General features: G+C 39.5%; 1 protein-coding gene across 2 annotated transcripts in view; it reads right to left on the reverse strand.

The window, feature by feature from the left end:
- The window catches only part of ANO3 (anoctamin 3), a 349,289-nt gene that overhangs the window by 95,872 nt on the left and 240,797 nt on the right, over positions 1–12,620 (reverse strand). For both annotated transcript variants that reach the window (XM_063438288.1, XM_063438287.1), the window contains 3 exons: positions 3,490–3,621; positions 1,656–1,762; positions 200–255 (listed from right to left, as the gene is read on the reverse strand). In XM_063438288.1, coding sequence (XP_063294358.1) covers positions 200–255; positions 1,656–1,762; positions 3,490–3,621 — 295 coding nt within the window. The remainder of the gene's footprint in view (positions 1–199; positions 256–1,655; positions 1,763–3,489; positions 3,622–12,620) is intronic.

Genomic DNA, 12,620 nt, shown 5'->3' on the forward strand with positions numbered 1-12,620 from the left:
CAATTTAAACATTGTGGTTTCTGCAGAACGGCATTATTTTAACTGTGAAGGTTAAAATGACAGGACCATTGCACCGTGGCCACTTCATTGATATAAAATGGCCTGGTTGACTTTAGTGGCCCATTAAGTGACATTATGAACTCATTCTGCCAAGGTTCTTTTCAGTGGATCACACAAACATATTGTGCAAACATCTTACCTCGTGTGGGGGAAACGCAGCCTCATATGTGCCATTACTGAGCAATCTATTTATACCTGAAAAGAAAAACACATTTGCTTTTGGTTAATGGTCCTACTAGTTGGGTTTTCACGCATGTTTGTTTTCCCTTCTGACTGTGCATTAGTTTCTTCCCACAGATTATCTAGATCAAAACACACAAATAAGGCTTAAAATGCTCCAATGCTCCCCCAGCTTGGTTTACTGTGTGGAATCACAAAGTGGGGCAGCTGTTAAAGAGACAGGACATCTGAAACTCAATGGAACACAATATTGTACGTATTACTCTGCTCTGATATAGTCCTGAGATTTAAAATACATGTATTTATACTTTCTGCTCCTGTGCATGTTCCAGGCTGGTTTTATCCATTGACTTTGGGTTTCATAGTATATTAAAAGGTTATTCTGCACACTATGACCACATCACTGATTTTGCTATTTTGCTATGAAATGACCCACATACTGAAATTAAACCCTTTGCTGCAGAGGTGTAACTTTATCTCCAGCAGCGCCATTGGGTCATCATTAGCCTGCCGTGAAGAATAGTCCAAGTGAATTATGTGCAAAATTGGCATCTGACTACAGCACTCACAGCATATTGGTGACAGACAGTCAATGATGGCATGACCCTTCCCTCCCCATGCCCCCCTCCAACCTGTACTCCCCTCTGCCTGTCCTTCCTGATACTCCTCCTCCTCCTGGCGAGGGGAGTGATGTCAACAGTGTAAGATTGGGCTGAAGGGAGAACAGGGTCTTGGTACTGGAATGAAGATAAGTTTAGCTGTTTTTTGGGGGGGGAGGGCATGGGAGGGGAACCAGTATAGGAAGACTTACTGGACAAACACTGTTTTTTTTGTTTTTTGTTTTTTAAATGGAGCTACACGTAATTAGGGGGAATAACATATTGTCTAATTCTCATATTGTTTGCAGTTCTCTGTTGCAAACCCATTTCTGTATACATTTTAGCCAGCAGAATATTACTGCACATTTTGCCTTTTCTTAACTCAAAAAAAATTCAAAATGTATATTCCAGTCCCGCATAGTCTGCAGTTTGCATTGTGTAACCGTACTCCATGTCTGACTACAAAAGAGAAGAGAAGAAAATTAACCGCACTCTAATCACGTGACGATCCAGGTGCAAAACTGGGCCAAGGGCCAGCACCAACCCGCAATGAGTAGATATCAGTGATAGAAAGAGGATCCAGACACCCCAAGTATCTTCAATTGTATTTATTAGGACAAGTGAGACACCGTAATGTTTCGACCCCTGAAAGGGTCTTTGTAAAGCTACTGTAGTGCCTGGATTCTCTTTCTACCACTGATGCCTACAAAAGAAAGACAACGTTTTTGCTCATTGGGATTAATCATAGAAATATATTTTATTTTTTTGCAGTATCCATAGGCTTAAAAAATAGAAATGGACATTAAATAATCTTACCCATTTTTGACTTCCCATCCTCATATTTCGTTCTTTGTAAAACATGGTGCACTATACGACTTCTTGTAGAGTTGCTGAAGAAGGTGTCTTTGTTGTTTATTGTGAAACTGTTGGAAGAAGCAGTGTATGTTTCAATCCATTCAGGATAAAGATAATTCTTCTAATGTTTATAATCTTGCTTATGTCTTACTTTTTAATGACTTTTCACGTATCAAAGTGGGAAACCAGGGGACTCCATCTGTTTTATAATGATCTACAATCTGACAAAGCATCATGGAAATTGCTGTTCTATGACAGCTGAAGGTCACGCATGGCATAAACACTTGACTATCAGCTAATCTCAGCTCAATACTCTTTCTCTTGGTTTAGCATCATAAAACATAAACGCATCTTGGAAATGTCCCCTCAATCAAATTGTGAAATGTTTTTCCACTTTAGACAGCTTTTAATGGCTTTTTAAAAAAGGGGGGGGAGTGCCAAGAATTTGTACTTCAATTTTCAAATGCTATTATATACAAGTATTAATTAAATATTTGCATCCATTCATAGAAAGGCACAAATTATACTCCACCAGACTGACCATTAAGAACCATTTGATTTATTTTTCACTACACCCAGAATATAAGGGTAATTTATTGCTTAATTGTTTTAGGATGGCATATTACCTAGTCCAAGATATGAAAGTAGGCAAGCGTGGAAATGATTATCAGATAGGGTTACCGTGCCCTGAAAGGATCAAGAGTAACAGAATTGGAGGACATAGTTGTGCTTCTTCTTCTCCTCACCATTCCCACCGTAACACTCTTGTATACCTGGGCATGATCCCAATTACTAAACAAGGTAAAAATTAAATAATAGTATATCTTAGGTATGTATTAGGAGTGACCTTCATTCAGACTTTGTCACTGCCTTGGCCACATTTTAGACTACATGCGGGTTATTCTCAAATCAAAGGTCCAGGTGAAGTGTGGCCCAAATGAAATCATACACAAGACTGAGTAGAAGTTTAGTACATAATGAAGAGGGGTTTTTTGTTGTTGTTGCTTATTTGGGAGATCTAGAAGAGGAAGTTCTATCCCTCGTAGTTACCATTTTTTTTTTGTGCTTCAATATGGCAATGACATAAGCTTGCCAGTGTGACATACTATCTCTGACTGATGGCTAACAGAAACAGGAAGGCATATTAATGGTTAATGTAAAACTTTATTATGCATGAGATTTGAAATGCAAATAAATAAAAAAATAAATAAACACAAGTAATAGTTTGAAAGACTATCACTTAAAATGCCAATGTGATGGGTTATTCTTAACCTACAGAGACAAAGAGGTGCTTTCTGTGATCTGAATCATGCATCATCCTTTGTTTCCAATGGAAATAAAATAAGGGTTTTATACTATATAGCAGTGATTTCCAACCAAGTACCCCATAACAGTCAAGGACTTGGGGATTACCCAGTTATGTCTAAGGTGTGTTTAGAAAAAGGAAAAAAAAACACTTTAGACACAACAGGATAATCCCTTATCCCAGACTTGTAGGGGGAACTTGACGATTGGGTTGGGAACCCCTGCAATATAGCATGCAAACCTAGAGTCCAGTACTTTGCTTTATAGAACAGTCTCCAATAACATCCATATGGCATTTTACCACTTTATTTTAATGATTACAGTTTTGCTAAAGTTTTATGAACTGATCTAGCTAAATATTACTTTTTCAAGATTTAATCCAATCTGGAAAACATATTTATAATTGTACAAGAATATGAATATTTTGAGTAAGCAAATTACTGAATCACTTAATATGCATGATACGTGTATTTTGCTCATAATCACTTACTGGTGCATCCGGGCACGACTGAATGGAGCAGTATAACAATCTGTCTCTTCCAAGTCTGGAAGGGCTTCTTTGTCAAGCTTCATTGGGTTTTTCGGAAGCCAGCTTTTCAGCTGCCTCATGTTTCTCTGTAAACTAAAAGAGGGAAAGGGAATTCGATAGCAATCAGTTTCGTCCCCATTGATCTTGAAAAAAGAATTTTTGAACTCTAATAATAAATATGCTCCACATGTTTCTTGGGTTAAAATTATTTGAAAAGAAAGAATATTTTTTGTTTAAGCCTTAAAATCAGACGTTTTATGACTATCTTCCCTTCTGTAGGAGAAGCAGTATTTACAAGCTATACTTTATAATAATGGGGTTATTCACCAAAGTGAGAACTGTTGGGAATTTCAAATTTATGGTCAAAGTAGTCAAACTTCTTCCAATTCAGTTATTTTGCTCATGAATTTGAAATCCACTTTTAATTGTTGACAATTTTAACTTTAGTAAATAACACTGATCGAGTTAAGGGGAGAAAGTGAAATGAGGGAATCCAGTTTATCAGCTGTTCTGTAATTATGTAGCTGTTGGTTCATATTCCTGTTGAAAATGGTGTTATTGTAGTAGCCCCACATCCAAAGTCAATCAGAACCCAAAGTCAATGATTGTACTTGGGTACCACGCATAGATGCAATCGTTTTTCTTATTTGTAACTTCTAAATATTGCTTCCCCCAGATGTGGTAGCATGAGCATGTTTCAAAGTATGTGTCTTGCTTATTCAACATAATTAAAAAAATTAAAAATTAAAAAAGTAAATAAAAAATAAATAAAGAATATTTAAAAACCCAGAAAAATTTTCACACAACAAATTAGTCAAAATAATCAGGCTCATGATTGCCCACATCAACACAAGATTTTGTATGGGATATGCATTACTTAAAGAATGTAATATCTTCTGAAAATCTTAGAAAATGATTATTACTCATTTAATTGTCTTTTTATATTTCGTACATTTAATGACATGATGTTATATGATAAATGAATTAGTTTCGGCTCAGGTTATGGAATAATTAAGCACATATGCAATTCTCAAGCATGAGGTCTTTTATAGAATCATATAGATATTTGTATAATAATATCCTGGTAAAATGTTTTTAAACACAGTACGATTTTGTAAAATCTGTTAATATTGTGCAGAATTATTACAATAAAAAAAGAAATAACGAAACAAAGCTACAGAATATTTACTGGCAGATATTGGGTATTTTGCTGTTCTATAACACGTCAATATTTGTCTAAATATTGCAAAGAACAAAAAGAGATACTGCTAAAATTATATATACTGGTATCTCATATGGTATTAAAGGACCACTATAGGCACCCAGACCACATCAGCTCAATGAAGTGGTCTGGGTGCCAGGTCCAGCTAGGTTTAACCCTTTTTTCTATAAACATATCAGTTTCAGAGAAACTGCTATGCTTACAATAGGGTTAATCCAGCCTCTAGTGGCTGTCTCATTGACAGCCGCTAGAATCGCTTCCGTGATTCTTACTGTGAAAATCACAGTGAGAAGACACAGCTGTCCATTGAGAAATGCTTTCCTATGGACTGATTGAATGTGCGGAGCTCGGCACTGGAGAAAGGTAAGTGATTAACTCCTTCCTCCCCCTTAGGCCCGGCGCGTGTGGGACCCTGAGGGTGGGGGGTACCTAAAGACAAGTTTGTTTTCCTGGCACTATAGTGGTCCTTTAACTACCCTGATAGACACTATCTGCTTATAAAATTGCACTCACATGAGGTAAAATATTTAAAGGCATATCGCCATCTCTCCAAATACATTGGAGGAAGCTCTTCTCATGCACATATATGGAAAATATAACTTTCACACGGTGTCTTCAATGTAAATGCTCTCAGACCATGTGAATATATGTGGGAGAAAAATATTTTCATATATAGTGTAACACAGTAAATGCACTTACAAAGATATATAAATTATATAATATGCATATCACGGGTCTTATTGCCAACACGATCTCGCCCCCTCCAGACAGCACCTCATGATGCCTCTTGAGTTTAGCTCCACTCCCATTGTGTGGATTCCGCACATTGCGAGGTGTAGTCATAAGGGGACGAGATCAGTAAGACCGATGCAATAAGACCTGTAATATGCATATTATTATTAGAAGTTTATCAGAATATTTCTAATACATCTCTTGGAGTGCATTAACTGTGTGACACTATTATGACCATATTTCTCTTCCACATATATTCATCTAGTCTGAGAGGGTTTACGTAGATGATAACGCATGAAAAGTGTTGCCTTCAGCATATGTTCATTAAGTGCCTCACTGTACATGGAGAGATGGTGATATGCCTTTAAATATTTTTTTCACTCACAAATGCAATGTTATAAGCAGAGAGTGTATAAGTGATTACTTATTACCTATGAGATATATATATTTTTTGCAGTATCCCGCCTTGTTTTTTGCAATATGTTTTGATGTTTTAGAGGAATCCTGGGGAATACAGCTTTTCAGATAGAGTATATTAATCTATTTATTTTTACTGGCCGTCATTTTTGTTTTACACTTTAACTTGTTTTTACACAGTGTGTTCGGTGTTACATTTGTCTAAACGTGTCTTAATCCAGAGACATCTGAATGCAAAGTGATTTTCTAATATTGTTTTCAATATTTTTACAAGCCATCTGAAGTAATGATAACAATTAACATCTGCTATATAAAAATAGCGATAAAAAAGCAAATAAAACCCATTCATTCCATAGAGTTCCTTAAAACCCTAAGCTGAGCTGTTATATAATGATTAAAACTGACTATAAACATTGCATGTTACAGAACTCAGTGCATTAAACTCAGAGCATAATATTTCACTAGGACAACTCCATTAGATGGTACTTGCTGCAGATAATCCAATTACTTTGAGCTGAATGTGAATCCCTTTGAAATCAACAGCTTATCGGTGAACACAGATGTTTGATTGCATTTGAGCTGCAATAAAGGAAAGCATATAAAGAAACACACCAATAATAATCAATCATAAGCAAATTCATATACACTAGTTTTCGGACACACAAATCTATCTATCTACAGTTGTAATAAAAATGATTCAACCCCCATTGAAAATCAGGTTTATTGTCATAATTTACAGACTTTCAGCTGTTTCCAATGAACAAATCAAACAAAAGCAATTGAAATAGCTCAACACAACAAATGCTTCAAGTGGTTCCCCCCAATTCAACTGAAAATGAGATTTATAATGACTACTCCAGTCTCAAAATTATTCAACCCCTTCATGGGAAGCACCTTTAGGACTTAGTAGACCTGCTGCAAATGAGATGCGTAGCCAGACACCAGCTTCTGGCAGCATTCCTGAGGAATCTTAGCCCATTGCTCATGAGCAATGGTTCCCAGTTCAGTAATATTCTTGGGTTTGCATGCTGCAATCGCCTTCTTCAAATCCCACCAGAGATTTCATATGGGGTTCAAGTCAGGTTACTGTGATGGGCACTGTAGAATTTTCTAGGACTTATTCTGCAACCAAGTATTGGTGGAAATTGAGATATGCTTGGGATCATTGTCATGTTGACAATGTCATGTCCCTCTTGACTAGTGTCTCTGACTGCCTCTCTGCTGTTTCTAACTGGATGGCTGCCCACTTCCTTAAACTAAACTTGACCAAAACTGAAATTCTGGTCTTTCCTCCCTCTAGTGTTGTTACTCCTGTGTCTGTCTCCCTCCAAGTCAAAGGTGCTACCATCAGCTCCACCACGCAGGCTCGCTGCCTAGGTGTTCTCTTTGACTCCTACCTCTCCTTCAAGCCTCATGTTCAATCAATCGCCAAATCCTGTCATTTCAATCTCAAAAACATTGCGCGCATTCACCCCTACTTAACGCCAGATGCGACTAAGGTGTTGGTCCATTCCACTGTCCTTTCTCACCTTGACTACTGTAAGTAGTCTCAGTGGTCTTACGTGCTCCCAACTTGCGCTGTTACAGTCCATAATGAATGCGTCGGCGAGGCTCATCTTCCTGTCCACCCGCACCTCCCATACCTCACCATTCTGTCAGACCCTACATTGGCTTCCTATAAAATATAGAGCTCAATTTAAAATTCTGGTTCTTGCTTTCAAATCTCTACATAATGCTGCTCCCACCTATCTATCCTCCCTTATACACAAGTATGTCCCGTCTAGGCCCTTACGATCTGCTGAAGACTTAAGTCTATCTTCTGTCCGTACTTCCACCTCTGATGCTCGCCTTCAAGATTTCTTGAGGGCTGCACCGTTCCTGTGGAACTTACTTCCCTCCTCCGTTAGATGCTCACCCAGTCTCCACTCCTTCAGAAAATCATTGAAAACTCACTTCTTCATAAAAGAAATCCTCTTTAAGGGTAAACCTATGGCACAGAGCAAATGGGGGAAATCGAGGTGAAGAAATAATAAAAGTCCCGCAGACATGATTAGCACGTCTGAATATACCTCCTCTTGTTTCTCTGCCGCAGGCCTCTCATGGATATTTACCGTAAGATAGATCATGATATGATCTAAGAGGGGAATTGTAGGTGCAAATATCCATTTTGATATCTATCCTAGCTGTTCATATAAGGGTTAATTTGAACCAAGATTAAGTTTGGCATTTTATCTCATATTCTCGGAAATAGGATTTATATAAAATCCTAGTTACGGGAAAAGTACTGATTTCGAAATGTTCTTGTTAATTGTCCAAGATATCGGTATTTTGTAAATATCTGGTTTTAATCAAATATGTATTGCGTTATATTGCGAAAGATTATAACTAGAAACAGCTGTTTATAACTTGTGAAAAACAAATTATGTCACTAATGCTCATGGCCCCCACCGACATGAGAGTGGGGTATAAATGCATATGACTGTATAATAAACTTTGAATTGGTTATAGAACACATCTCTTGTCTTCTTGACTGATTCCCGGGATCCTGTCTATCACAGAGGGTGTGGCTCTAGCAAAATATCCATCTAACTAAGAGAGTTTCGTGTATAGCTGAATTAACCCCAACACATATCGATTAAACTGTTAATAGCTGCTGACTGATTCCTCTTCTGCAACTGTCACTAGTCTAATACTATCCTTACCTTTTTGTGTCATTTTACCCAACTCCCTCTAGCATGTAAGCTCATTGAGCAGGGCCCTCGGCCGGCCCCTGGAAAGGGTAAGTACTGCTACAGTACCCCCCCGAGGACACGCCCTCCGGGCGGGGTGGGCCAGGCCTGGCAGGAAAACGAGAATGGAAGGAACGCACAAGGCGAGGTGCGTGAACAGCATCAGCGGAAATCCAACTGTGCTCCTCAGGCCCATAGCCCTTCCAATGCACCAGGTATTGAAGTCGACCTCTAAGAAAATGAGATTCATGAATGGCAGAAACTTCAAACTCCTCATGACCCTCCACAGAGACAGGAGGGGGAGGAGGGGTATGCCGGGTATAGCGGTTGCGTACGTAAGGCTTCAACAACGAAGTGTGAAAGACATTAGGAATATGCAGATTCTTAGGAAGATCCAAGGCATATGAAACAGGATTAACCTTATGCAAAACACGATAAGGACCAATAAAGCAGGGAGCCAATTTCATAGAAGGCACCCGGAGGCAAATATTTAGCGTGGAAAGCAAAACCCTGTCCCCCACGACATAAGAAGGAGCCGCCCTGCGATGCTTGTCAGCCTTTACCTTCTGGCGAGCAGCGGAATCCACCAAAGAACGCTGAACCTGCTCCCAAGTATTACGCAAACCATCCAAATGCTAATCCAGAACTGGCATACCCTGTGAAGAGAAAGCAGCCGGAAGAACATGAGTAGCGTTATTCCGAGCAAACTCAGCCCAAGGAAGAAGGTCAGACCAATTGTTCTGATGGTGGGATACGAAACAACGAAGGTACTGCTCCAGAGATTGATTGGCACGTTCAGCAGCTCCGTTAGACTGGGGTTGGTATGCGGAAGAAAATGAGAGAGTAATACCCATTTCCGAACAAAAGGCTTTCCAGAACCTGAAAATACATTGGCTACCCCTAATAGATACGGGAATGCCATGTAACCGAAACACCTCTCTAGCAAAGATAAGTGCCAGTTCCCTAGACGTGGGCAGCTTGCGAAGAGACACAAAGTGGGCCATCTTGGAAAACCGATCTACTATCATTAGGATAACTGTGTTACCATTCGAAGGGGGTAATTCAACAATAAAATCCATGGACAGGTTAGACCAAGGTCTCTCGGGAACAGGCAACGGATGCAACAGCCCACAGGGAACTCTACGAGAAGATTTCATACAGGCACAAGTAGTACAAGCACCTATATAGTCGGTGACATCCTTATGTAAGGAATCCCACCAGAAATACCGAGAAACAGCTGACACCGTTTTGGAAATACCAGGATGTCCAGGAGTCTTAGTGTAATGATACAATGACAGCATCTCCCGTCTCTCGGGAACATCAACGAATAGTTTATCAGTAGGCCTCTCGCTAGGGGCCATGCTTTGTTTCGCTTGTATGGCCTGCAAGAGGGACGAGGAAATAGACAAAATAGTAGTAGCTATTATCCTGTCTGGGGGAATGACAGGAGTGACATCAATCTCCTGTTTGTCAGCAGTTTCGAACTGTCTGGATAGAGCATCTGCTTTAGTGTTGCGATTACCTGGCCTATAGGTGATAATATAATTGAAATGAGACAAAAACAGTGACCACCTAGCCTGCCTAGAAGACAATATTTTAGCCTCACTAAGGTAGGATAGGTTCTTGTGATCCGTAAATATGAGGATAGGATCCTTAGTTCCTTCTAACAAATGTCTCCATTCTTTAAGTGCTAAAATAATAGCAAGGAGTTCGCGATTACCCACATCATAATTCTTTTCTGCTTTGGACATTTGTTTGGAAAAGAAGCCACAAGGATGCAATGGCTTTTCAGGCGACTCTCTTTGGGATAAGACAGCACGTACCCCGATATCGGAAGCATCCACTTCAAGAATATAGGGCAGTGAGGGGACAGGATGCTGTAAAATAGGTGCAGAGGCGAACGTAGTCTTAAGAAATTCAAAAGACTGAAGTGCCTCGGGAGGCCAGACACGAGCATTGCCATCCTTTTTTGTCATACGGGTGATAGGCGCTACAATAGAGGAAAAACCTTTAATAAAACGTCTATAATAGTTAGAGAAACCAAGAAAACGCTGAATGGTTTTCAAACCTTGTGGTAGAGGCCATTCTATGACAGCAGAAAGCTTCTGTGGATCCATACGAAAATCTTTAGCGGAAATCAAATACCCCAAAAACTGGACTTCGGATTGGTCAAATAGATATTTTTCCAGTTTACAATAAAGACCATTAACAAGAAGGGTCTTCAGAACTGTTGTAACATGTCTGTGATGAGTGTGTAAATCTGTAGAATATATTAATGTCATCTAAGTATACAATTACAAATGTGTGAATAAAGTCTCTTAAGACGTCATTAATAAATTCTTGAAATACTGCTGGGGCATTACATAGACCAAATGGCATAACAGTATACTCGTAATGGCCAGATCTAGTGTTGAATGCCGTCTTCCATTCGTGGTCTTTCTTAATACGTATTAAATTGTATGCACCTCTAAGATCCAATTTAGTGAATACAGTAGCATGTTTGAGCCTGTCGAATAATTCCGTGATTAACGAAATAGGGTATGCATTTTTGATAGTGATTTTATTTAGACCTCTATAATCGATACACGGTCTTAAATCACCTTCTTTCTTCGATACAAAGAAGATCCCCGCTCCAGCCAGAGAAGAGGATCTCCTAATAAACCCCTTTTCTAGTGACTCCTTAATATACTCCTCCATGACACGGTTTTCTTGAACAGATAAAGGGTACACCCTAACACGAGGTGTGAAGAAGGAGAGGTGATGACCTGGAACCGAATGGTTTCAAAGTGTAAAACCCCTGTATACATGTGTAACGGTACAGTTTCATGAGTAACAACTGGAGAACTTAATGGTCTACCATCTATGGCCTCAACGGCCAAGGGTATCTCATTCTCTCTGATGGGAATGTTGTTTTTCTTAACAAAACCAGAGTCTATGAAATTTTCACCTGCCCCAGAGTCAACCAGAGCGTATATGTGCTCAGCTATACAACTCTTTCCCATATGTAAAGAAACAGGGAGAAGCAAACGGTTAGGAGGCAATTTAGGAGACTTAGATATCACACCCAAGGCCAGTCCTCTATAAGGTCTTATGTGTGAGAGTTTTCCGGAAGCAAAGGACATTCCTTTACCATATGGTCTCTCCTACCACAGTATAGGCAGAGTCCGTCCCTTCTCCTATGTAATTTTTCAGTATCAGAGAGTTTGGCAACCCCTAATTGCATGGGCTCCTCCTCAGATACTTTAACACCCTTAGGTTTATCTACTCTGGGGTTAATAGGTGTAACCAAACGTCTATTCCTGTTCTTAGTATAGAGCCTGTCACGAATCCTATTATCTATATCAAGGAGGTAGTCAATAAGGTCCTCTAATGCAATAGGAAGCTCCATAGCTGCTACCTCATCCAATATAGTGTCAGATAAACCTTCCATGAATGCAGTAGTTAACCCATTGTTGGTCCAATCTATCTGTGAAGCAAGGGTACGAAACTGAATAGCATAGTCAGCCACAGACCTAGAACCCTGTTTAATTCTCATTAATGCTCTTGCGCCATTTTTTGACCTTTTCGTTGTATCAAACGTTTTACGAAAAGCCGTAAGAAAACTGTTGAAATCATGCACCATTGGTCCATTAGCCTCCCAGGATTTGCACACTCAAGTGCTTTATTGGTCAGTTGGTGCATAAGGAATCCCACCTCTGTGGGAAAGGAACGTGGATACATCTCAAAGTGGAATTCTATTTGAATAATGAAACCTCTGCATGTCTTATAGTCCCCTCCATACCTAGGAGGAGGTGTTAAATGGGCCGAAGTATTAGGCAAAACAGATACCTCAGGAAGAAGAGGTGTAGGAGGGTTAGGTGTGGTTGCTGGAATAGTTCTAGATAAGAGCATCTAGAGAGCCTGGGCAATCTGATCCATGCGGTGATCCTGCTCTACAAATCTAGCCTCATGGGATGCCATCTGCTGAGCTAAATCTGCGGGGTCCATGGCCC

The sequence above is a fragment of the Pelobates fuscus genome, chromosome 12 (assembly GCF_036172605.1).
Source record: "Pelobates fuscus isolate aPelFus1 chromosome 12, aPelFus1.pri, whole genome shotgun sequence".
Classification (NCBI taxonomy): Eukaryota; Metazoa; Chordata; class Amphibia; order Anura; family Pelobatidae; genus Pelobates; species Pelobates fuscus.